At 45.1% G+C, this 27,782-nt stretch overlaps 1 protein-coding gene across 4 annotated transcripts in view; it reads right to left on the reverse strand.

Moving 5' to 3' along the window:
* LOC144121901 (rifampicin phosphotransferase-like) overlaps window positions 1–27,782 on the reverse strand; it is a 212,446-nt gene that overhangs the window by 47,770 nt on the left and 136,894 nt on the right. For all 4 annotated transcript variants that reach the window (XM_077655346.1, XM_077655347.1, XM_077655345.1 and 1 more), the window contains 6 exons: window positions 19,478–19,562; window positions 15,890–15,975; window positions 14,356–14,418; window positions 6,665–6,757; window positions 1,366–1,425; window positions 164–255 (listed from right to left, as the gene is read on the reverse strand). In XM_077655346.1, coding sequence (XP_077511472.1) covers window positions 164–255; window positions 1,366–1,425; window positions 6,665–6,757; window positions 14,356–14,418; window positions 15,890–15,975; window positions 19,478–19,562 — 479 coding nt within the window. The remainder of the gene's footprint in view (window positions 1–163; window positions 256–1,365; window positions 1,426–6,664; window positions 6,758–14,355; window positions 14,419–15,889; window positions 15,976–19,477; window positions 19,563–27,782) is intronic.

Below are 27,782 nucleotides of genomic sequence, written 5' to 3' on the forward strand. Positions count from 1 at the left end.
GCAATGGAAATCCAAATCTAACCATAGCGGACTTCATATAAGCACCTAAACAGATGAGCGGACGCCACCACATACACATTAAAAGAATACCGTTGCCCAGAAAATCATTATTTTTGCCTCACAACATGTCTTTGCTGTTTCTGTGCGAAAAATCACCTCTTACCTCTGCAGAATCGTTAGCGTGTACGGAATATTCTGAACTTCCCAAGACGCAGTGGCGGATTTGTCGTCAACCTGAGGCACCTTGGCAGCAGTCTAAAGGAAAAAGAGGTCCCGCTAGTTTATTTTATGCAGAAGCTTCTCACGACTGAATATACATTAGAGAATGGCGGCAACTAGGTGCCCGTGGCAATTTTTGTCATGACAAATGAAACATATACCTGTCACTATTGTCGTGGCCGTCACTAGGCAAAAATCCTCATTCTTTTTCCACGCTTTCAGTATACAATTAATCAGCACGTACGATAAGAAATGCTTTCTATAAAAGCAAATTGTAATTCAAATTTCGGTCTGAAGTTCCTCTCTGCACGCAGTCTTGTACTTTTAGGTCCGTCATCGTCATCAAAAATGTAATTTAAAAGCCTTTTTAATGAATGAAATCATTTCATTTCCACGCTTTCGGCTTCAGAAACAGAGGACACTGTGATAACGCTAAGTACAGGCTCACAAGAAAAAGGTTAATAACCTATATAAATTTCGCTAGGTCTGCCTTGCATCTTACATGATGTGTGGTTGTTCCATCTTTCTGGCGGACAGAAACTTTAACGTTCCTATGCCAGGGATACTTAAAAATTGCGATCTTTTGCCCAGTTCCTTGCTGCCTCAAGAATAGCCCTGTTTCTTTTGGTCAAGTGTTCCAAACTTTATATGACCGGTAAAAATTGCTCCACGAACATTTGAAGTGCACCAAAGTGTGTTGTCAATGCGCTGACATTTACTGTGTCCAGGTGCCAAATAGGCTTAGAAGTAATAAATTAACAAGGCCAAATTTTTGAATGTCTACTATGTTCTGATTAATGCGTCATTTCTTTGAAGAAGTTCGACCACCTGACTAGTTAAATTATCCTGTGGACGCATTGCAATACAATGGCACGGATCTTTCACTGATTGGTGTCAAAATTTACTGTTACAGAAGTGCGAACAGAAATGAACCCGGCATTGCAAATCATTGCACTCAGTGCTTGCCAATCATATTTGCAGTAAAAATTTATTTAAGGCCATTCATATTTGCAGTAAAAATTTATTTACAGATTATGCACCATAATTTCCGACAGGCATAATTGAATATTGCGCGTGAACGGGTCGGTACAGAAGCCTGAGTATGTAGCTTATACTGCAAAAGATATTGTGTATCTTTCTTTTTACCTTTAGAGTTTTCACGATTGACGAAGCATCCATCGCCCATGGCTTGGTGTACACATCAATCTAGAATAGCACAAAAAACACTCAGTTTTTTGCAAATTGTAAGCAATGCTAGTAATTGGCCTATTATGATGCACGATTTCATGACTTGTTCTCTGAAGAGTACTGTTCAAAAATTTATCCCAGGTGGGCTTTCACTTTATATTTGAACATTACACAGATAACGATATATGCAAAATATGTTTTGGAGTTTTTCTGTGAGTTATTTTAACGAAACCGGCTGCAGTAAAAATTTAAATTTGGCAGTTCATTAATCAAATGAAAACTGAAAGCTGTATTGATTCAACCTTGAGGAAAACCTTACAAATTCACAATAAAGGCTGCTTTTGCAAGTATTGCTTGTGATAGGCCCTATGTAACTCTTTCACGGCAATAGAATCGTCCGAAACCTAAGAATGCGTTTTTTTTGTGTGCACTCCCGTATAACGCTTCATATACGTAAGCACATTTCCTGCGACTATACCTTTCGCTTCCAAAGAGGTTGTTTTATTAGGGGGCATACCTGCATCGTAATCATACGTTTTCACTAGACAGGACACAAGCGACATGTAGGTATGCAGCATCCGTTTTTGTCTGACGTGTCCTGCCTCCTGAAATTTATTGTTTATAGCTACGTCTGATATAAGGCTTCACCAAAAAAAATGGCAGGTCGTTTACCATTGTGTAAGGCGAAATTGAGCGATAGCTGTTAACGTATTCATGTTATGATGTGTTGAGGTAGAGAATACAAGAGCGCCTCCATAACTGTATATTTCTAGAGCGCTGTTTTTAGTTTTCCCCACATACTTGCTTTGCTTGCGACTCGCTCTCCTGGCCGGTCGGCCGCTGTAGGCGCACGGTGCACCCATGACCCTCTCTTCGGGCGGCGCGTTTCGTACCGAACACGCTACATTCTTCCGTTATGGCCGTACTATCCACCCTCCTTCCTCAATAACCACCCGCCTGATAGTTCCTGTTGTAATCGCACTCCGGCTAAGAACTGGTTTGTTCTCGCCCTACCCTCCTTCTACGGCATACATTAAGTCCTGCTTCCAGGGCAACTATCATCAGGGTTGTTACCCTTCGCGCGCGCGTTGCACTCACGCCATACCCTCCTTCCAGTGCAACTATCTTCCCGTTTGAGATTCCTCCGCTCTCACCATACTCTCCTCCTCCCACGGTAACCAACCTCCAGATGGTTCCGATGATGACCACCTGCTGGTTAAGCTTTCCTCCACTCACATTTTACTCTCCGCCTAACACGGTAAACAACCTCCCAATGAGTGTCATGCTAACGCACCCGCTTGCTGCGCCGATGACAACATACTACTAATACTGCTAGCACTACGATGCTAAACTCAATAACAGGCGCTCTGTAGTTGTAAAAGTCGGAGTACTGCGGGATGGCTGAAATAACAGTATAACTATATCTCGCAAGCAAAACTGACGAAAACCTAAATGTTAGTAATAGATGTAATAAACTGAGATACTCTATAAACTGCGCCTAGAAAAATCGGCAAGTTAAGAGAGCGAAGGTTACGGAAGAAACCCAGGAATTTGCTATAAATATCATAAAGAAGAACTGGGTAGAGTTTTGTGACTCGCTGAAAGGTACCCTAAGTATGGCCAAAATATTGGTCGATCTTGCGTGCCTGATAGAGCCGTCCAAAGTAAAATCAGGCTCAAACAGAACACTCCACTCCATAGCCCATAAATACCCGGACACGGATGCAGATGTAACGAAAGCCATGCACGAAATATACATAGGCAACCCGTCCCCAGCTTGCCAAACTCTATATGAGGGCCAGCCAAACTCCATCCTCGACTCCGCACAACACTGGCATAGGTCTATGCAGCAGCCCGTATCTCGACAAGAAACACTGCCCGAGGAGGTAACAGGGTTACAAACAGTATAACCAAGAACCTGAGCACCGACCACCTCTCGGATCTAACCAAACACATCAAGGAAGAACTGTGGGAGAAGGGCCAACTGCCGTCGGCTTGGATACACGCGGACATCATCATTATACCTAGGGCAGGAAAGCCTCCGACTATGGAGGGACTGCGTCTAATCTCCCTCACCTCTTGCCTGGGAAAGCTCTATGAATCAGTAATCTCCCTGAGGCTTCAAAAGTACATAGACGAAAACAACCTATTTCCTTCCTGCATGCTAGACTTCCGCAAGGCACTCTGCACCCAAGACGGCTGCCTTCGTATTAAAGAAGTCATAAATGCCATCCCCAAACACAGTGAAAACCTCCTACTCGCACTAGACTTGAAAGGAGCATTCGACAGTATTGGCCGCAACACCATATCACAAGAATTAAACAGTATCAACTGCGAAGAGAAAATCTTAAACTACGTGAAGGCATTCCTCTCGGATCGCACAGCCACCATAGCAATTGAAGAGATCTGGTCACCCACGGGACCTATGCCCACCAAAGGCACGCCGCAGAGCTCTATAGTTTCTCCAATGCTGCTCAACATAGGAATGCTCAATTTATCCAAAAAGCTCTTAACCCGCTAAGATATCGGCTTCATCTTCTACACGGACGATATCACCATATGGGCTACACAGGGATCCTTGGCGCAGAAGGAAGAAGTTCTGCACGCAGCTACAGGTATGGTCGAAGAATTTGCCGAAGAGAGCGGTCTGCATTGCTCTCCGGAGAACTCCGAACTTATCAGGTTACACAGGAAAAATTACAAGTCCTCGGATGAGATTGAACTCTACATAGGGAACCAAAAAATCGGGGAAAAGAGAACATCTCAGCATTGGGGTTGTGGTTACAAAGCAATCAGAGACAAGATTATACAGTCGAAACTCTCAATGCCACGGTCAAATATCAAGAAAGATTAGAAGGGTAACCTGGCATCTGAAAGGGATGAGGCAGGAAGACACCCTCCGCCTAGTCTATGCCCTAATCGTGAACAGGATTACCTACGGGCTCCCATATCAAGAGATTAGAAACGCTGATAGAAGGGCTATTGATACCATCGTAAGTGGAGCCTATGAAACTGCCCTAAACCTCCCACCAACGGCATCAACAGAACGTCTTTTTGCACTCGGAGTACAGAACACCTTCGAGGAGCTCAGGGAGGCGGTTCTGGAGGGTTAAAAAAACTCCTAACTACAAAACAAGTGGGTAGGGATATTCTGACGAGACTGGGGCTATAGAAGACACTACGTACTAGTGAGAGCAAGGTCCAAATTCCGACACGTGCAAGAAAGAAGATCTATGCAAAGCCCATACCCAGACACATACACCACGAGCGGCAGAAGGGTAGAAGGAGAGCCAGAGTGAATACTCTGGCAAAAAACTCAAAAAACACGGAAGCAGTACACGCGGACATCGGGGCCTATGCCGAGAAAGTCAGGTTCGCGATTGCTGTGGTCAACAACGAGGAGAGGCCAATCATTAGGGCTTAAGGCTATGCCAAGGACCCTGTGGAAGCTGAATCGTTGACCATAGCCATTACCATCAGAATTAAAGACTGACAGGGCCAGTCATCGCACGTCATAACAGACTCCCAACAAGCCTGCAGGGACTACCTTGCTGGGAGACCTGACGGAACGGCGAGCACACCATTCAGTACTCTCACACTAACACAGAGTAACACGGACACCTAGTCACGAAGGCCTAGCCGGAAACGACGTAGCTAATGATCTAGCCAGAGCTCTCACAAACCAGGCGGATCCCCATCCCTACCCCACCCTTCTCCTTGGACCATATTGTGACAGGCTAGAACAGCTTTGTAGAAAGACGACACATCTCACCGCCACACAAACAACTGTCCTCCTCAGATGCCATTCAGTGGAGGAGAATACAAACACATATCCTAGTTTCCACACTTTACAAAAGGTTACACCCACGCAGTACCCAAATTACTGTCCTTGGTGCGGAGCAAGCCCCACGCTCTACCATATATCTTGGGAATCCCACGACAAACCGGAGGAAAAATTATTAGTGCCACACCCGACACACGAGCAGTGGGAGGAGGCCGGGACCAGCGACAATCTGGACCAGAAAGCCTCAATAATCCAGCTAGTCCTCAAGTCAGCTACCGCCAGTGGAGCCCTCTACTAGAGGCCCCGAACACCCTGCTCCTGAGAATTCATCAATCACCTAAATAAAAGTTCTCTCTCTCTCTCTCTCGAAACTCAATACGGTCAGACGGCACGGGTGAGCATTCGAGACCGCAGCGTGGCAGTAATACCCATCATGCTCTCCCCATACTGTATAGTTAATCTGTCCGCTAGATGGATGAACACGGCCTGTTGCAGTCAGGTATTATTGAGGAAAACCGAAATGGTGCGTAGACTGCCCAAAGGAATTGTTCGCTCCTCCTTGCACCGCTACTGTATGTTCTTTTTAATATATCTTCCCTGGTGACAATTCGTTTTTCCAAATAGGCGATCGCACACTGATAAGTGTGCTGCATGTGCAACATTCCCTAAAAATAAGCATGCCGTTTTTACTACGCATGTGGAGAACAGCCTTCTGTGGTGACAGTCTTTAAGATTAACTCTGCTTGTCATTTAGTGGAGCTTTAATCATTTTACCGCCCGAATCTTTCCTATGTTCTTCGGCTTGATCCAAATGAGCTGGTGCCCGATCAACTCACGCGGCGTTTCCTCAGCGAGAAAATAATATCTGGAATGCTCAGTCAATGTCCTTGACTGTGGGAAGACCGAAACGAGTGGAAGACAACACTCGTTACCAGTTCCGCACTGGTGTCATAAAAACACTGCCGAAGTTCTGGATGGTTTAAGTCAACAACAAGCACTCTTCCGCCAGTTCTCTACATCAATGTTATTTGTTTTAACCACGAAAATGCTTACAGTTTATAAACAAGCACTTGTCTGATTACTCAAATGACTTCTCGGAAATTTGCAACCCTGAAGACAGGTTCTGCTTCGCGTCCCTTTGAACCGACAACCATCACCTATGCGGCTAATGTGATTCGTCAATGTATAACTGGCAAAGCGTTCATACTAAATTCGCCGAACGCGGCATTTATGCGCTTCAAATCATGTCTGCTGAAGTATGAGAGGATATAAGTAATAAAAATTAATCCTACTCTGCTGAATTTCCTGAATGAAATGCACCACAAAAGGCTGCAAATGCGATGGCAACCACGCTGGCCACCAGGTTAGTGCCCAAGCATCCAAATGGCACCTTTTTCCAAACGTGTAGGGGCGCCCGCACATTACAGCCATCATTGTGTAAAGAAATGAAAGCGACAAGTTGAAAAACGACACCTCTTTGACTGCGCGATGACCGTGCTTCTCGATGAACTCTTGAAACTTCTTGCCACATTCGTTTTGAACCGACGACAACCACTTCGATGCCTCCTGTTAAAAGAAAAATTTTAAATTGTGAAAAGATTCATTATACTACGCCAGTATATTACTGCTTTTTTTTGCTTAGAACCGTATGGCGTGGCTACAAAGTGCACTTTTCTTTACACGAATCTCATACTTATAATCTTGTACTTTGCAGAGTTTGCTACAAAAACAAAACCCACCGAGCAAAAATCCTATTTTCATAACAAACACGATGGGACAGGGGGCATGTAAGCCTTTTTGCGTTTGTAGTCGTAAAAGTTACACTCTGCTAATTTTGTGCTCTCGTAGCCTTTTCTGAAGTTTTCTTTTGTTTACGGGAGCGTGAAGATCCAGTGCACGTCAGAGTAGGAGGTACATTAGAACCCAGTAACTACGGTGCTACACTTTAGCGCGAAAGAGCGTGGTTTTTCTAAAATGTCGCTATCTTAATGGTCTTCGCATTTCAAATTTTCAAACGACGAAGTGTACTATAGAACGCTCGGTCATGATCACCTGGTGAGAGATGACTGAAGGAAGTGGTCTGTGCTTGGCATAACAATTTCCCTTATTGATATCTAATACACCGCTCTTGTCCAGGATTGCGACAATATTTTCGTTGGTCGCCAGGAAAGCATGTATGCATGCAACATGAAATGTAAGAAATGCCGCAGGAGCTTGCGCTGCCTGCTTAAGCAGTGTCTGCAAAGATTCTAATGGCGTTTTGAGGATGAAATCACAGCTGAAGAAAGAATTACGGAGGGTACTAAGTACTCTTACGTGCTTTGAATGCGAAAGTATTTTTTTTAATTTTAGTGCGAGAGCCCTTCTCTGATGATTCAACCCTGAAAAAGATCTTTGCTTGCGGAATTTGTATGCTTGCGGTGTTTGTGGCTATACGCCAAATAAATATCCACGACTGGAAGTAGAACCCCCGGCGGGGCGAACAGATCAGCTCCATAGGCGGATGTGCGACCGCACTAGGCTATCGCTACAGTTTTTTTTTTCCTTTTTCCATGGAAATAGTGCCGAAAAAGAAAATGAGAGTATGCTTATGCGATAAAACACCAGGCTGCGTAATAGGAGCCCACCATACCCCTGCACGTCCCTACCTTCCAAAACATCAGAGGTCCGGGAGGCACACACATGACCTAAACAGTGGAGCCAGCTAGGTGACTGTTCTATAGGGCAGCATATACTTCCAGCATCAAAGGGCACTGCTCATAGAGCAAAGATTTTGATGACTGCGGGGATTCGGCGCGGCAGTCCATCATACGGCCCTCCCAGAAGCTAAATAGTCCCATCAACATAAATATATCACATGCCACTACACAGTTTTTCTGAACAAGCAAAAAACAGGTAGCGCATGGTCTGGTTTCAATGTCCTTCTTAAGTGTCTGCTGCATTATGTGCCACATGAACGTAGCGCCATTCCAGTAGGCTGTTGCCGCAGCCAAAAACGTCTCGTGTTCAACACATTCTCAGGATGTGCATTGTACATCGTATTCTTCGTCCACTAATACTGCTATGGAGCCAATATTAGTGGTTTGGGTTATTTGGCGGTAGTGACAGACGTGCGCTGCATGCGTTGGCGTAGACAACGTTGTTGCAGAAACACGAAACTAGAGCAATACACGTTGGAGTTTACAAGATTACTGCATAAACGTGGCACTGGAACATAGGCCGCCGCTGTGCATCGGGTAAATTGGAACTGACGATGAAAAAGTTGAAGACGCGCATAACTTTCTCCCAGGTGTCAGTCGCAAACTCAATCCCACTCTCCGCAACGTGGCGGCGGTGTCTACCAGCAAAAAGCTCTGCATTCGGATGATATTTCGTGCTTAGCAATACTGAACCACCAGCAATTTTTATTTACTGTTTGTTTATCTTTTGATTTTTTCTTTCATTCTTAATGGCACACATACTCATTAGCGTACAGTCGTAAGGGTACGCATATACTAGGTTCACCTTTTTTCTCCAAGCAACAACGCCGTTTTGTGGCCTACGGGTTGCATTCCCGCCTTGCAGTTTGAGAATTCTGTGTTACATTCTCCGTACCTTCATAAGACATTTAACTTGTCTTTGATACCACGGTGAAGTCATCCGAACTTTTTCGTGTCCGCTTTTGCTGTCACTGGCGCCAACGCCGGGTTTCGTTTCCGGTTAGCCACATAATGCATACACATTAATAAAAGCGTGCTTTAGTCAGTCAGGTCGCTAAGGAACAGCCCCATCTTTGTGCGTCTCTCTTATTTGCGTGCTGCAGTACCCAGTTTTCATAAGCAAAGAATGTCACTGAGCTGAAAGCTAGTCTATTTTTGTTAACCAAAATAAACCCAGAGTTCTACATCGGTGACCACTTCACCCGTAAAAAGGGCTGTTCAAAGTCTTTACCTTTACAGAATCTTGGAACGGTTCTCTTTTTTTTGCCTTAAAATTATGTTTTCAGAACGCGTAATTTGGCTGATCATTCCTTAATAATGATCACTTACGTTTAACTTGATGTCAAATAAAAGCTGCCGCCGCGGTGGCTGAGTGGTTACGGCGCTCGGCTGCCGGCCCGAAAGACGCGGGTTCGATCCCGGCCGCGGCGGTCGAATTTCGATGGAGGCGAAATTCTAGAGGCCCGTGTGCTGTGCGATGTCAGTGCACGTTAAAGAGCCCCAGGTGGTCGAAACTTCCGGAGCCCTTCACTGCGGCGTCTCTCACAGCCTGAGTCGCTTTGGGACGTTAAACCCCCATAAACCATAAAACCAAATAAAAGCGCTTCAGAATACCGACAAGCCCAGCTCGAACTCAGGCATGAAAGGCCTTACAGCAAAGAAGAAAGGTGGCGCTGTCGGCTATGCTAACATTGTATTTAATTTCATGATTCTTCACCAGATCAATTGACGAAGGAAGAAAAAATTTCGGGAAAAAAATGGGAGGGGACAATTAGCCTCCGCCTTAAGAGTATGAGCCGACTGCGTAATGAGATAATTCTCACATATGAAGAAGGACATTCTCTACTTCACATTCATAAACCCGTGCGAGTCCTCATGCCCTTCATGGCGCACCGGTTAAGCGATGCGCCACTGACCTGCGATGACAGATGCTCCCAACGGTGGGCCTCATGAGGCCCAGGTTGCTCTTCCCGACCGAGCGATCCTAAATTTACCCGCCGCCTGCCACTGTGGACAGTTTGCTCACTACCGGACCGCCGTGGTTGCTAAGTGGTTATGGTGCTCGGCTGCTGACCCGAAAGACGCGGGTTCGATCTCGGCCGCGGCGGTCGAATTTCTATGGAGGCGGAATTCTAGAGGCCCGTGTTCTGTGCGATGTCAGTGCAAGTTAAAGGACCCGAGGTCGCCGAAATTTCTGGAGACCTTTGTTACGGCATCCATGATTGCCTGAGTCGCATTGAGACGTTAAACCGCATAAACCATAAACCGTTTGCTCACTACCATGTGGGCAGGTTGTGATGACGCCGCAAGGTCACATGACCTAGGTGGCCTATCTGCCTCCTATGCTACTCTCTGGGCACCACCTGTCAGAGTCACGCTCGTGATTTTTCGCTCACAACTCCAACGCCAGATTTTCTTGTGAAGGGAATTTTAATGCTGTCGCGTTAAAATAATGTTTGCTTACTACAACCAGCTACACATGCTGCAGACAGTCGATGGCAATCACACCGACATCCACGTAGGCTACCGCTGCTCTGATACGACCGCACACTTGTCGACAGCAAAAAGAAATTCACGAGAAAATAGTTTTGAACTGTGTTCTCAAACATCTGACCCAGTGAAGCCAATTCCCTAGTACAGATTTGTAACGAATATCCCTTTGACAGGAGCGAGTTTTACAAATGACTTGTCGCAGAGACTCTGTCGGGATAACATTAACTTCAAGAACACTGCCAGTGGCAGAGAAAGGTTCTCCGATCTTATGTTACTTCTTTTATTTTGGAGTCTTGTGCTTTTCGCAAATTGAATGACAATGATCGAACGGTATTTTCCAATCTGAGAAAGAAGATAAATTCTCAGGGAAACGGGTTCTTTGCCGTGTTATTTTTATAGACCTTGTGGAAACCTGTTTCCTCCTCCATTTCGATGCGGCCCATCTTCATCGTCGGCCGTCGGTAATGGACAGCCTCGGCTGGGCGAGGAGGGAAGTCTCCCTCGTCGGGGAAAGGGAACGGCGACAAGAGCGTCACCTCGTAGGTTACGCGGAATTCTGCGGGACCGGACAGAGAGTCTTCGGGATCCGGCCAGCGTCGTGACCGGTTGCAGCGGCACGCTCTCGTCACCTTCCGCGGCAGGTCCACGGGGATCCGTTGTGCCTTGCCGCTCGACTTCTGGTTCCAGGCAGCGAAGCGAGTGCAGCAAACGCCCGCTCTGGTCGCCTTCCCCAGCAAATGTTAGGGAATGGCTTTGCCCAAGAATGCGGGGAGCACGGGAAAACCCGGCTGCTATTATTGGCGCATACAAACGTTCGCAGCCGACACCTCCGAAGTCGAGCCCCTGCCCCATCCGGTAAGTCGGAAGTCCTTCTTTCGTAGCCTTCTATTTCCGAGGAATGCTTCGTTGATGTTTTGTAGCTAGCTGGCCCGCTATGTGTATTAATTGCAAGTGTAATAAATAGCATATGAGTGTTCACGCTTTGTCGTCCTTTCCCTTTGTCCCTCGAGCACAAACTCCTCCGCGGTTAGCGAGCGGGAACGCTGCATCCGCGGAGTGGGAGTGCGGGGCAGAGCGAAACGCTTTGTCCCTCTTGGCATTTCCACAACCTGTTCTTTTTTAGCATTTTTCTAAGATCAATTCCATGCATTCAAAATGAGAAATCATACGTGTACGCCTACGCCGACGATGCTGCATTATTTGCATCAGCAGGTGATATTCAAACTCTTTATCAAACCTTGCAAAATTACCTCAATACTCTTGACAGCTGGTTAGGAAGAATTCTTCTCTCCCTCAATATGAAAAAAGCGCATTGTTAGTGTTTCCAGTTTCTGTTCCTGTTAATATCTGTCTGGTCCATAGAAATAACATAATTCCTCAAAATCAGACGGTGAAGTATCTGGAGTAATATACGTCACTACTGGCAGCCACACATTAAGCAAGTTTGTGCAAAAGGAGTTCGAGCGATTGGCATCCTGCGCAGGCTTTGTAGTGCTCGGTCAGGCATGAGGAGGCCTACACTTCTGATGATTTATAAAATGTACAGCCGCCCAATTTCGGAGTTCGGCTGTGTTTTATTCTCAGCAGCTCCTGCCTATAAAATTTGCCCTCTTGTGCACTTGGAGCATGAGACGTTGCGCCTCTGTCTGGGGCTTCCAAAATATCTCGCCAATGCTGTTCGGCACCTTGAGGCGCGAATCCCATCTTTAACAGCTAGGTTTCGCCTTTTAACAGTTCAAACATTTCTAGAATTCGGCGACTCACCTCTTCACGTCTCCAGTATTGTATTTCTTAGTCAACCTGGAGTCTTTCTTAGTGCCGCCTGGTCTCGTTTGCATACTCCGCAAATATGTTTTGTATAGTCCCCCCTTGATCCTTTAAACATTCATTTCACAGATGTCCACCAAATGAATAACAACTAATCTTCGGTCCTGATTGAATTCGATGACATTTTTCTATCAAATGCAAAGCTGCAGCCCTTTCCTCTTCTTCAGGATTTGTTGCAAGACCACCTAACGTCCTTTTCCTCTCATGTTCTTATTGCTGCCGATGCCTCGCAGGATCGCAAAAAGGCAGGTGTGGGAATTTTTTCACCTTCACTGGGTTAGTCTTTTTCTCTCTGTCTTCCTGGTTTCACTCCGATTTATCTGGCTGAATTATTAGCAGTAATCTTATTCTTCAAAAATTAAGAACTACCGTTTCCCAGGTCGTGGTTATGAAAGAGTCTCTATCCATTTCCTCTTCATTATCCTCACGCGCTGAGTCTCGGCCATTGCGCCTAGTTAAGTTCCTGATCCCACTCCATCTAAATTCGCTAAAGTTGCTTTGGCTAACGGGGCACATGGGCTTTCACTTGAATGAGGTTCCAGATTCCTTAGCAAGGGCATCTCTCTGCGGCCCAATTATTGCTGTGCTGCCCGCCTGTGCATGTACAACAGCGGTGAGGTTTCGTAGCTACACAATATTTCAGAAGTTTGCTGCCTCGGCTCTTAAATCATCTCCCGAATTTCAGCATCTTTTGCATCCTAGGAGTAGCAAAGACGGGCGCTCACGCAGACTAGAGGTCTCTTTCACGCGCTTGCGTTGCCGGGTTCCCCTTCTAAATTTCTACATTCACAGATCTGGCCTGGCGGTTTCCCCATTGCGCCCTTCTTGTTCCGAAACTGAGACAATAGATCACTTCCTGCTGTTATGCTGCCACTTCTCTCAATTGAGGAAGCGTCTTTTGCAAATTCCATTTCATCAACTAGGTTTGCCTGTGTCCTCTGCGGTTGTCCTTTCCATTGGCGCTTCTTTGCTTGGACGAAGCAACAGGAGTGTACGCTCTGCTGTGAAAAATTTCCTTGAAGAAACTCAGAGACTCCCATTCTAATTTCTTTTTCCCGCTCTCAGTCTGTACGAAATTGAAACATTACTGGCATTGTATCCTATTATGCACATTAAGCCTTTGTCCCGTCTTAGATCTCCAAGTTAACAGGACCCCTCTCCTTGCGTCTTCCAATCTATCAGCCTACATAATATTACCACTCCTTTTCCCTTCAAAACTTTCCTGTATCCAGCAATTAACCGCCTGTGTGTTGGCCACTCCGCCGCAGTGGGTATGTGCCAGCATTGTTTCAGACCGACCAACCCGACCCGACCCAACCGACCGACCGACCGACCGACCGACCTGCCGACCGACCGACCGACCGACCGACCAAATATTATAGATGAACTGTTGCACTGCAGGCATTTTTTTTTTTCAATCTTCGAAACGAGTTTTATAGATTATCTCTGCAAGAATATTGAGAACTCGCAAGACTGCTTTTTTTTCGTTTTAGCTATTTCCTTACTTCATAGCATTTCTGGGTGGCTTGTAGTTTCTCGGGCCTCTGCATTTATCTTAACTACGAAATCGCTTCATGAGTAACAGAGCTGCGTTTTGCCAGACGCTTAAAAGTATTTACGCAGCGCTGAGAACCTGAGGATACTTTCTGCACGAGAATATCAGTCTTTATTTCTATCCTACTTTTTACCTCAACCGGAATTGAAACCTTGTCCACTCTGACAAGGAGAAAAATGTAATAACAAAATGGGATTATTCAACGAGAGAGACCTTTATAGAAGGGCTCTTGCGTTGTTCTAAGTCCCCGGAAGGCAGCTCAGTACACCCCTTTCCACTAGTAGAAAAAAATCGCATGAAATCAGATTTAATTCATATTTTCGAAACCGTGTATATGCTGTTAAATAATACTGAATGGGTTTAGCCCGAAATCGAAGGCCCGCATTCATATCAAATGCAAGTGGCTCTAAATGCAACAATAACTGTCAAAGACCGCAGTCAGTATGCGAAGCTGTAAAATCACCCTATTGACCGTGCTTTCCTTGTTCCTCACGGAGGAGTGCTTTACGAAGTGTTCTGTCAAAAAACAGTTTCACCATTTTCACTACCGGCAGAAGAGAAACTGCAGTGACCATGTGGCGCGAACTCACCTCGTCGCTCATGCTGAGGAACAGCTCTTTGTCAGGGCACTCCCGCAGCAAAGAACCAAGCTCCTGCTGGTAAAAATCATTATCAAGAGCACAGTTCGAGACATTTCCCATCCATCGAGTTACGGGGATGTCCTTGATATTCTTGCAATTGCGTAACTAAGAAAAATTAAATGTATTAGCTGGTCGCTTCTGTTTTTTTTTTTCTTCTTCATATCACCCGGAGGGCTCTATTCGTCATGCTCAGTAAACACAATATACGCTGCTAAAGTTTAGAGGCATAGTGTGTGTGAACTACATTTTTTGCACGAACTGCACTGCACAAATTGTAGCGTTTCCAGTACGCCATAGAGAGGATTTTGTAGAGCTTAAGTGATTACCCTTCTTGGACGGCACAGTTAGTGCGTAGAAAACGTCTCGCGTCTTTCCAAATGCACTTAATAGTGGCCCCACCCAGTCCGCAATAAGCTGCGGGACAATTTTTCAATTAATAAAAAGAAAATAAAACGTTAAAAGTGAAATGCCTCTATTCTAAGATACACGCGGCCGTATTCCGGTCACCTCGCTTTTTTTCGAAGGCATTATCCATCTCTAAAGAGCTAGCTTTCTTTGTTTCTTTCACCTACGCCAGGTTGACCAGAGAAACCCTTAGTGACCAGCCACGGTTGCTATTAGGTACTCGGACCTTTCGCACAGCATTTCTATGGGTCGTTCGCCTCGCGATATTGTTACCTTGACGTTCGACACATGGCACATCGTAATACTATGTTGTTCTTTGGGCGTTTACAAAAGGTGTCTACTAGCTCTAACTGTCATGCACTAACAAAGCACTGCATGTGAAAAAAGCAAGGTGCGATTATTACACGAGGAAAAATACCCCCATTTTTGACATCCAAAGTGGAGGATGTGTTAATCATGCAAGTGCTTTCATTACGCAGGCATGTACTCACTTAGTCAGCAATATTTGCCGTATTGTAGTTTTCAATGGCCTAGCGCAGGTCTGTTCCGAGCTTTTATGCTCAGCATCAGCCTTTCCGAACTCGAGTAGTTTCGTGTATTTTAAATCTACCTCTCTGCAGTGTCCAAATACGGCATACCTAGTATCCAGACACACAACCGCGTTCAGACAACATGGACATAAAAACTGGCTCGATGGTACAAAAAGGCGTCAAATGTTTTAGCGGGACGCAGTGCGCTCGAAGGAGTGTGCACAGCTCCAGCGTTGCTTTGCAGCCATACAGCGAATTGTCACTCAGTGACACCTCCAAAAGCCCACTGCGCCTTTGTTACATGGCGGCCCAGGAGAAAGTGGATGAAATTTTCTTGACTGGATGCTTTGCGTTTAATTCCAGGCTGAGAGTACTGCTCCAGCGTGCCAAATTTTAGCGAAAAGATTTGCAGCCTGTTGAAAATTTTAGCTTTCTACTTTATTTAGAGGCTAAAGTGCATTCCCAGACGCTCAACACTGCGCAGTAGCAGCACTCCCGGGACAAATGTGCGTTGACTAAAACGATAAGTTTGAGCAATCACACCTCACCTGAATCATTCGAGGCACCTGCGCACTCTCCACTTCGCCGTTTTGCAGAATCTTGGACAGGACGCTGAATACGTCGTTGTTTAGTTCTGCAGAAAGGACATCTCTGTCACAATACATTTAACTGCAGATGTCGAGAAGATGCGGCTCTAGCTGTTTAAAGAAAACGCGGTCCTCGAACCGTTTCATTTCTGATACGTGTTGTATGAAGTCTGGGACTAGCTTATTCACATGCATTGTGGTTGGCTACTCACAAGTGGCATTTTCTTAGCGCGGACATTGTACTCCATCGTCACAAGATTTTTGCAAAGCATAACAAAACAATAACAACAAATAAAAACCACACACACGCTAGCCGTCATCACCATCAGCCCAACTATGTCCACTGCAGGGCAAAGGCCGCTCTCATATCATTCGAGTTAACCCTTCATTAGCCAGCCGCGGCCAACCCATCCCTGCGAACTTTCCAATCTCATCCGCCCACCTAACTTTCTGCCGCCCTCTGCTACGCTTCCTTTCTCTTGTAATCAACTCCGTTACCTTTAAGGACCATCGGTTCTTTTGTCTTCGCATTACATGTCTTGCCTAACCCCATTTGTTCCTCTTGATTTCGACTAGAATGTCTATAACCGATGTTTGATCCCTCACCTACTCTGCCCTCTTCCTGTCTCTTAACATTACACGTATCCTTTTTCTTCCAATACTTGGCTTCGTTGTCCTCAACCTAAGTTGAGCCCTTTTTGTTAGCCTCTACGCTTATGCCTGTATAAATGAGTACCGGCAAGATACAGCTGTTGTATACTTTTCTTCTGGGGGATATTGGTAAACTGTCATTCATGGTCTGAGAGAACCTGCCATGTGCGCTCGACCCAATTCTTATTCTTCTAGTTGTTTCGCTTTCGTGATTCGAATCTGTGGTGGCTAGCTGCCCTAAGGAGATTCTTTTACCACTTGCAGCCCCTCGCTACCAATTCTAAATTGCTCGTCCCTTCCGAGGATGTTGAACAATGCTTTGGTATTCTGCATATCAATTTTCAGACCCACAGAACTCTTCTGCCTGTCTAACTCATTGATCATGTTTTGCAGTTTGTCTCCTGAGTGACTTAGCAAGGCAATCTCATCAAAGAATTGGAGATTATTTAGATGTTCTCAATTAACTTTTATTCCCAACTCTTCCCAATCCACGCCACTGAATACCTCCTGTAAGCATGCAGTGAATAGCATTCGCGAGATCACGCCTCCCTGCCCGACAAACCTCCGTATTGGATCTTTACTGCTGATTTTATCGAGGGCTATGGTAGCTGTGCACCCGCTATAGTAGATATCTTCCATTATTTTTACACAAGGCTCTTGCCTTAGCGATGCGCTTTACTCAGGCGCTTGTATTTCACTTCTTCGTGCTAATTGCTGCTTTCTGTTTCTTTGCTAACATTGGAGATATTTTAGCACAGTGCAAACCACGCCGCTACCGCTTTCTGCGTACCATGCGCCGCCACTGTGCGCAGAGGATGCTGACGCCGGAGGTGCGTCCGCAGCTGGCTAGCCAGCACTTGGCGTCCTGAAGCGATCTGTGCATGCTCATTAACGGCACGTGACTAGCGGAACGCACTATACTAATAGTCTATACTGTAAAGCACGAACCTCTCTGAAGCCGCTTATTTTGTTACAAACTTTATTGAGAAAGCTTCAGGTTGCGCAGAGCAGGGGCACCGCAGCATACGTGCGCTGTTTCTCTAATCATGATGTGTGTGCTTGTTTACTTCAGCCATTTCTCTCTTGAGGCGCTGGCGGTGTCTGATGTACGAAAGCGTTGAGGACACACGAAAGAGAGGGCGGCTTCTTCCCTGTTGCGAGATAAACCCGTTTGTATGCAGGAAAAACACGTGGCCAGCGACAACCAAGTGGTAGAGGCTACAACATTGCTGGCACGCACCAAGCACAACCCAGAGAGAACACAAGGACTCGCTTTTATAAGCCTTCTTTTGGGCGCGCCTACTGCCTGAGCGCGCAGGACTAAGGCGGAGAGCACGACGAACTAGGCTGAAGGCCCTTTAGGGATCGGCAACTACTGCTCTCCAAGACAGCTCTTTCGATCTATAAAACGAACAGTGCAGCAAACAGATGTTCACCAGTGGAAAAGCATGTCAGCACGAGCAAGCATCAAGAGGCCTGATTCGTGTGAGCAGAACATATTCAAACCGTTTGAATTAGCCGCAGATGCTTTTACAGCGTTGAAGCCTCAACGATGAGCAGGAGAGGAGGGCAGAAACATCTTCAACGAACCCCGAACTGCGCTTTTTTGTCGGAGTATCGATGGCTTTGAAAAACGAAAACTGTGGCTCATTGGAAAATAAACAAATGCGTGCTTTAGCCCACATACGGAATATGCTATTTAAGTGGGAGACTAACACAAAGGCGTGGATGGCAGCGGGATAACGTCTGGTTAAACAAGTTTAACAAGAGCCTCGTAAAAGAAAATAAAAGGGAGATTTGACGTTGTAAGGTAAAATGAGAATTAGGTACATCGCACCTCGGTGTTTGCTTTTCGGTTTCGGTTGGAGACTAAATTTAACAGGGCAATGCGATGGCGGTGTGTTCTGGATCTATACCACACGGCTGGAAGTTTATGAAGACGACACACAAAGCACAGCGCGAGTGCCATATCACTAAGGCAACAACAACAACGACTGGCAGTTTAGCCAGCGGAGACGTAGTGATCTAGTGCAGCCTAGGTTAAGAGATCTCGTGCGATCTTATTCAGTACATCAAAGTTGGGAAAACTTACTTCCTAAAGAAGGACGACGACCGCTCCGTTAGAGCTGCGCAGCTGCAGAAATGCAGCGCAAGCTGCTGCATGTTCCTTTCCTGCAGTGCTTCCTCGCTCCGTCGTTCTCTTTTCTGCCCAAAATTATGACTGATGCCTCATGAACTGGTGTTGCGCAAGACTCGTTTTTGTGAAGGGGAACATGCACGATCTCATCAAGAGATTGATACAGCAGCAACACAACTCCTCGACTGAAGTTGTGTAGCTAACGTACTATATATTTATTTTAAATTACTTCAGGCTCTCTTCAAAGACTGAGCAAGTAATTCACCGATGAGTTCTTTTCAAAATGCGAAACAAAGACTTCTAAGGTTCCTTCGCAAAAACGAATATTTTATTTCGCTCCTGCCCTCTATGTTCCGCATAAAGCAGACTCCATATACAACGGGTATTTTTTTTTTTGCTGAATCGTGCAAGTGAATTATAAAGAGCTTCGACGAAGGTCCGTTTTTTGTCTCTCTGCCTGTCAGCAAGGAACGTTTTCTCAATTTATGCATTGTCTTCGATTGTTACCGGTGTTATCGCTAATATGTGAAATAGACTGAGCCCAAACCGAATGTAAAAATAAAACAAAAATTTTACAAAATGCCTGAAGTGTTTTATCTGTCAACTCTCTTCATTACGAAACTACTTGCAATGTATGCAGACCGATAAATTATTTGGGTGACGCAGACGCTGTATAAACAGAACTATGGAATTGCACTAGTTTTCTAATGCCTTTTCACGTTGTAAAACATTCAGTAGACGAGTAATAGTTCAATACGAACCTCCGTTGGCCTTTGCAAGAACCTGGAGAATTATGAGGTTGTAGATGGAATATGCCGTCCCTGAAGCCACCAGGCTGGTCGCGGGCTGTAACAAATAGGAATATTCATCTCAACAGGCTTCGAAGGTTCCAGATAAGTTGAGCGAAATGCTTAGTACCGTCAGAAATACTCGAAATCAGATATGTCCTAAAGTAGGCGTACCCAACCAGAGAAAAGCAATTTTGTCGCTTGTATACAAGATGTAGTTTATTAGGAATCACTAACCAGGGAAACTTTGGCATAGTTTATAGAGTTCTGTTTTAAATTCAAAATAGACCTTTGCTTTTTTAGACGAGAATCGGACAGTGATAACCGTACAGCAAGGGCTACCGTCTCAAATATGCGCTCTTTCCGTCTCTTTGGCCTTTTCCTGTGTTTCTCTCTTTTGAATGCGCAACGTGGTTCTTCAAAGCGATGCACCAACTAGCCCAACAAGAAGTTCTCAAATATTTACATTGGCTATTCCCACCAAGATAATATGAGCGCACGTGGGCAAACCTTGGGAGTGCTCTCTCCATGACCCACTGAATCACCTGTCATATTGGCCAGCAGGTGACCATGGAAGTTTGTTTTGACGACATACTGAGCTTTTTGACACCAATTTTGTTTACAGGAAACTCCAGTACTCGTTTTATTGCGACAATTATGTTTGTTATGTGATCTTGCAGATGCGTGTCGATGTTAAAGGCTGGGCGTCGGTGTTAAACCGCGTTTTGCTACACAGGCTCTACATGTTAAAGGACATGCAGAGACGTCTTCACGGGCGGAGTTCTGAAGCAACAAAGATTCATGGTGGCAGCCCGTTAGAATAAAAGTGCCCGTCACCTGTGGATAATAGCATCCAGTTGTTTGGGCACGAATTGCTAGAAGAACAAGCCAACTCAGACGCGTCTGTCGAAGCCCTAAGATTTGCCAAAACATCCGTCTTCTCGCGGTGAGCATCCCACGGCGAATACGGATCAGATGGATTCCACGTGACCGCCTGACCTCCTGAACCCTAGCAAACTACACGACCCGCCGAGTGACCAAAAAATTGTCGGTGCTTCGGCCGGCTCCTAAATTTGGGTGATGCCATCCTCCTTTTAACAAGGAAGGAGCACATGCGGCGCCGCACATGTGTTCTCGTCCCTTCGTGAGCGGTCATCCTCCTCTGCGGTTTTATTCGTGCAGAGGACGTTGTGCTTCGAACGATTCATGTCGGGGTTGGCCGCATCGCTGCCTTATCGCAAAAGTGGCCTCAGTTTAGGGAATTATATCCCCGCCTCGTCTGTACAGTCTGCCAGTCTCAGAATACTGATGCCGGTGTCCACCACCTGTTGCGGGTTTGCCCCGCGCGGAAGCCGACTAGAATCCAGTACCCGGCGTCAGCGAGTCTCTCGCTGAGCAATGCTTCGTCATATACCGCATTCATGCAGGTTCCGCATCATCGGTCACTCTTCGAATTCGTTAAATCGGCCAGCCTTTCTTCATCCATTTAAGCAACTTTTCCTTTCTATCATTATTTACCCGCTTTATGCCCTGAAGTATTGAATATCGCTTAAAAATCATTTCGTGAGGGGCGCACCCACTAGTGCCCTATATGCATTTCTAGCCTGATTCTGTTGCACAGGTTTGCAATATCTGCTAAACTGCATGCCACTTCGAAGCTTTCTGCCCGGCCTACTGCGCGACCTCGTGGGAATGCGAGTTTTATGCAGCAATGATAACACAAGGTCCAGTTGGTTTATCATATCTGGAAACCTATGCGCTACTTAAAAACACAAGGGGACCAAATGACACATGACACAAGCGCAAATGCGCGTGCGCAATTTTGTCCCGTTGTGTTTCCAGTAACACCTACTCTTCTAAATACGAGTTTAACGTCTTTGCCTTATGGAGAACAATATATGCCTTTTTCTGAGAACGCTTCCAGAACAATCGCTCCAATCAATCCGCGGTGCCTCTCTGGTAATAGTGCAGGTTTGATCTCGCTAACGCGGTAGCTTTTATATGAAGGCGAAATTCTTAAGGCCTGTGTACTGTGCGATGTAAGTGCACGTTAAAGAACCCCAGGCGGTCGAATAAACCGAAGACCTCCACTACTGCGTCTCTCATGGCTTGAGTCGCTTTGCGACGTTAAACTCCCTGAAACTGAGTATAGGTACGCATCGATACCATTGAAAAAAAATAATAAATAAATAGATAAGTACCATGTATTTGATCGCCAATCTGTTATGGCCACTATGAGGCTCGTTTTGAAGGATAGCGCGAGGGATGTCGGTTGGAAACGGGTTACGCGGCCGGTAAGTTCAACCGGTGCTACGAGATATTTTCTGTGATATACATGGCACGAGTAATTTCTTCCAATTTATAACAGGTCTATAAGTAGCGTAGTCAAAAAAACACGGAGCTCAGTGGTCGGATCATCAGCGTTACCAGCAACGGTTTCACCCGGAACTCAAATTACGAGGTTTCTAAATATCTAGAATAGAGAGGGCTGAGTATAAAGGAAAAGCGGTAATCATTTTAACTATCTTTTTATGTCGTGGATGTGTCACGCAGGACTAGCTCCGTTTATGCCTCGAGCACTAATGACAAGGTTGGCAAAAATTGCCTACCTTGTGTAAAAAAAAAGATCGTTGCAAATTCAAGCGGTGTCTTCAGAAAAGCAACGAGGTGTGTACATCACCCCCCTCCTCCTCCTCCTTAGTTTGTGTACAGGAAATCAATGATTATCGACCCATCTACGTCCGACGCAGGACAAAAGCATTTCCCATATATCTGAAGTTAACCCAATAAGCTATAGATAATTTTGTTCCTGAATCGTGTTAACCCCTTCAGTCCAGAATTATCGTCCAGTAGGAAGAAAATTTCTAACCGCTCAGTTTTTGGAGAGCCAGTTGCCATAACTCCAGAGAAGAAACCCCAGTACACCAAAAGATTAATTGGACAATTTCTATGTCGTCCTCATGCGGCAGCGTTTTGGATTAAAATTGCTTTCTACACTTCTTTTGGTGGCTTCTATACGATAGCGTAAGGGTCCCGTGCTGCAGAAAAAGCGGCATTGTCGACGTAGGCCGGGGTGAAAAATCATAGATTAGTCGGCAGCGTGGCACAATGGATGAATGCGCGAAAGGTGGGAGCGTCCCCTTCGAAACGGGTGCGCCTTTTTTCTTTATTTTTGTTTAGCTGTGCTGTAAATTATTAAAATTCGCTACTTTCTTTAAACACGTTTTCCTACACTCCGAACCTTATGTCACCTCTATGCTCTTGAGCCACCAATTTTAAAAAATCGCTTTTTCTGATTTAAACAGCATATTTATTCACGTTATGATTCTTATCTCTACACCCTAGGGCCTCAAGAAGAGTTACTGCGCCTGCACAGACATCCGGATGGATACCGTCACATATAAGTATGAAGTGTTCTATTGTTTCCACATATTTACCACACAAACCACATACGTCGTCTTCTTCGTTAAAGTTCTTTTTGTAGCTGCGCGTTTTTAGACACCGTGACTTAGCTTCAAGCAGTACGGTACTGCCTCTTGAGTTATCATAGAACGCCTCGTTCCTCATTGGCCTTTTCCAGTATCAATACTGTTCTACGCTATGCTTTTTTTTCATTGAATTTATCCAATTTTTACCTTCCGCCTTTTTAACCTGTCGTTTAATCCTCTTTCTCCGTCCTAGGGTCCGGCATACTTACTGGTTAGTTAACTAGTTTTTTTTCCGCCATTGTGAGTGAACGCTCTTTCTGTATAAGTGTTTAAATACTTTTCCTACCCACCTGTTATCGTCCAATTTCCTCAGGCGTTCTTCGTATATTACTTTACTCTGAGCTTCCCGCGCTTCGAACGATGCCCAGCCCATATCCCCCTGTACTGCCTGCTTTGTGGCTTTCCCTTGGGCTCCTAGTGCTGATCTTCCAACAGCCCTCTGATTTACTTCTAATCTCGACTGAACTTCTTCCCACTAAGTACAGAAGCGCATTCACGAAAGTAAGCTCCGGCATCGTTATTCCTTTCAAAATACCTCTCAGTACTTCATACTTGTTTTACCCCCATTATGCCCCATGTTTCATTATCCCGGTATCTATTCTCCCTTTTGCCATAACAGACTGTTCGTGCTTTTCCGTGTACATCGGCCCTTCGTTTACCCATACCTCGAGATATTTGTATTCGACCACTCGGGGTATTGTAAACAACTGATTAGTTGTATCTTTGAAAATCATCACATCTGAGTGTCTCATTCGTTTCCACAACAATTAACAAGAGTCTTCAAACGTTCATGGATATCTGCTAAGAGTACAAAATCGTCCGGATATATTTAACCTGGTAGTCGTTGCTCAACGACCTTTTAGCCTTATCTGTACGACAGATTATAACCTAGATTGCTTCCTTGTAGCCTTCCTTACATATTTAGTGGTGTTGTGGCTCCGGCATGTGGCGGCCACCAGAAGTGAGTCGTGTCATTGAGCTGCTGTGCCAGAGCTGTAGCACATAGAGGAAGGATGACTTGTTTCCTTCCTCCATGCTGTACCAGCACCACCGCCGCCGGCAACGTAATGGATGACAAGACAGCCACTGCTCGCTGCCGTCGGAGTTAGCGCCGGGCGCCTGCAGTGACCTTGACTGGACGAATCACTTTTAACTTCTGGCAACATCGCAGACAGTCGCGACCTGTGTTTGCAGCGTATTTTTCATGTTGGCCTCGCACTCTTCTGAGTAATATAAGATCATGGTGTTGATCTTCGTTATACTTGTTCTCCTAATTATATGACGTAATCGTGATGCCCGTTACATCTACCAAACCATTGAGTCATACCCATAAGGTGGACTTTAAGTGTCCCCAATTTTTTTGCCATAAATACTCCAGTTGTAAAGAAATCACCAAGCTTAAAGGATTTTATTGCGCTCATGGGCGCAATAGAAGCAAACGCATAATTCACCGCAGCTGCTTTAAAGCGACCAGACGTCCTGAGTAAGTAAAAAAAAACGTTCTGCGTTTATTTCCATGTCAGGCTTCATATTGCGTACCGAGACTTCTCGCATGATGTCTCGAGTGAAAAATTTCGACACTTCATAATACATTCACTGCCAAGAAAAACCGCAACTGAGAACAACTTACGTTTCTATACGCATATGCTGTGACCGAAGTGGAGCCCCGTACAACATGGGTGCTCCAAAGCAAAAAAAGATCACCACTGGAGTTCTTTGTAAATGCATCTAGTGGGCCAACTCTTGGACAGTATGTTTCTTGCCACAGGATTCACTTTTTATATTGAAATCATAATCATCTCTATGTCATTCGCTTCTTTTGCACAACGATACCTCATGAGATATGAATGAACTTGTATTGTAGGCTGAATGACCAGTTTCGCTTATAAAACCGCTCACGAATGCCATATTTCGGGACGCTCATGCACACAGCCCGTTAAGCGTTGTTCATGATAATTTCTCTCTTCCAATAAGTTTCCGACAGTGCGTCCACTAAGATCTCATAGAAGAAAAAAGATGGCTCATTTCCAGACTATAGTTGTCTTGTAAAAGTTACAGAAAATAAGTAACCCATTACAATTACGATTACTCCATCTGAAATGTAGCTTATTGCAGTGGTCAATTGCAGCCCCAGAAGAGTAATTTAATAACTGCACAACGGTTGCGCTTGCTTATATTTTTCTACACGTTGGTATATTGCAAAAGCAGTTGTCTTAAAATTGTCAGCGCTGATTTCGATACGTTTCGTCGTGAAGACATAAGGCGCTCCATTGAACACTTTCGACGTAATCGCTGGAGGGCAAGACGTTGCGCACGAGCTCCTAGTTTCGCAATGCTTCGATGCCAGTTTCTACGTCCTCTATCAAGCGCCGCGCTTCGTTCCGATCATTTTATGGGTATACAATTCTATCCAGGATCCACCGTGATCAGCTTCGACAATCACTTTTATGTAAATAAGTGCGGAATATCAGATTCTTCAGTTACAACAGAGCTGTGCGAGATATACCTGTCACCGATAAACCAAGGAACTCAAGAAAACCTTATTGGCCTACATGTGAGGAAGGTGTACCTCTGCGTAGACAATTACTTTGTCTTCTTACAAGACCTACAACCTGACACCATGGTGGCTACCACTAGTGAAATCCTACGCATCTATAGCACATAGCCAGGTGGACTCAAGCTGACCTGTGAGTTTCCTGTTGACAACGCGATTCTAGGTTCTAGAATTGCGGTTCTAGAAAACTGCACTGCCTTCCAGGTTCACTACCTTTCAGCTGCACTACCCCAGGTTCTTGAAAACTGCACTACCTTTCAATAGCGCACATTCTAAGCTGATAAAACGATCTTTAGCTAGCATTTTTCTTCAGACAGTTCCACTATAAATCTTGCCCGATGACTTTTTCTGTTTCTCGCGGAATACCACGCCTTATTTCAGTCATAATCCATAGATTACGTTTAAATGTCTCCTTCACGCGCAAGCATTTGCACTTAATTGGACAAGCGGACTCCCCGGACTGTACAACATGTGGCGTGCTAGAGACTGTCGAACATGTTTTAGTGGCGTGCCCAGCATATGCACGAGAAAGACTCATGCTAGCATCTGCTTTGAAGTCTTTTGACGCAAGGCCCTTCTCGGAAGATTAGATCCCCGGGGCTTGGCCAGATACTTCGAAAACTGTACAGGCAACGCGAGCGCTCTCACGCTTTTTAACCGCCACGGGACTTGCCTCGCGTCTGTGATGTAAAAAAGTGTGCTTGTTTTTTTTTGTCTTTTTTTTTCATCTGCATCCTCCTATCATCATCATATCCCATCGTGACCCTCTTTTTTTCTCTTCTTCGCGTTCCCCGGCGCAGAGTAGCAGGCCACATATTTATTTTTCGGGCCAAACTCTTTGCCTTTTCCGTCAATAAACCCTCTCTCTCTCTCTCTTGCCCGCACCATTTCAGTCAACGCTTCGATGACCAAGTGGTTGGCCTATTTAGAAAAGCGAAGCACGAATCGAAGAACTAGGTTATTCTGTATTTCTAGAGGTTCTCGCACAATGTTAACAACATTTCAAACAGTTATCGCATCTAAGTGGTGTTCTCTGCCCCGTACAAGCTTGGCATAGTCTGTGCAATGCTTGTCGATCTAAAGCACGAAGCACGCTCCGAGAAACATGTCACCAAGTGCACAAAATGCAGGAGAAAACTTATCTGAAAGATCGCCCTCACCTGCAATAGCGTTTAAATCGGACAAACGGCAAGATTATATAAAGGCAAGGCTAGAAAACAGAGCTTGAACATGTAAAATAAACCTCGCAGTTTCTTGGCTTACCATTCTAAGAGCTGTGGTTCTAAACAGCTCTTGAACTAAATCAAGTTTCTTGCATACGCCAAACACAAACTCAGCACACTCTGGGTTTCACTCCTTGATAATGAACTGCGATTACTTTCACTGACACGTGCATGCTGTTTTTTTTTTATGGAAGGCGATTCCTGCCATCTTTTCTGCAATTTTTCTCTTGATTATTCTTTGACTGAAAACGCCCTTTCTGATTTTTAACATTATTTGCTGCGAATGGTTTTCACTGTCTACACTGGGTCCTTGTTTTCACCTTCTTCCTTTTTCTCTTTTGACGCAGCCTGGCTAAGCGTTATACAATTCTTGTATGCAAACAAAGGCTATTTCTTGTTAATTAAAGGTTATAAGCTGGCTTTTTTTTATTAAGTTTTTGTTTTTTGCTGTTTAGAATTGTGTTGTGCGCTCTGCCTCTTAATAAGCAATTACTGTATGGAGAAATGAGGTTTACCGCTAGATCGTGTTATATATGTTGTGCACGGGTGATGGTTGTACCTATAAAATATGACCCTCTGAAGATAAATAAATCAGTTTATAGTCAGCTCCCGTCTTGTAAGTATTCCATCTTATTGTCCACGTCACCTTACCTGAATAAACACTAACTGAATTACGCCGAAGGTAACCATTTCAGAAAGGTAATCATTGGTTACCAAACTACACAAAAATGTACATAATTACAAGTAATGAGTTGCTTACAACTCTGCCGTATAGTTCAGAATAAAAGCAAAAGCAAAACAAGGACAATGCAGAGTGACGCTGAACGCTCTTCTGGATCGTGAGCACGCCAACAGAGATCTGTCGAGTCGATCGGCTAAACAGAAATAAAAGAACTAAACGCTCCAACCAAAGGTCACGCGATGTTCTAAAAGGTCACGCGATGTTCTAAAAGGTTAAAAACCACCTCTGTGGCATCTATCCAGTCACCCTAAAGAAGGTGCCAAGTCGGCCA

This window comes from Amblyomma americanum, chromosome 2 (genome assembly GCF_052857255.1).
Source record: "Amblyomma americanum isolate KBUSLIRL-KWMA chromosome 2, ASM5285725v1, whole genome shotgun sequence".
In the NCBI taxonomy this organism is placed as follows: domain Eukaryota; kingdom Metazoa; phylum Arthropoda; class Arachnida; order Ixodida; family Ixodidae; genus Amblyomma; species Amblyomma americanum.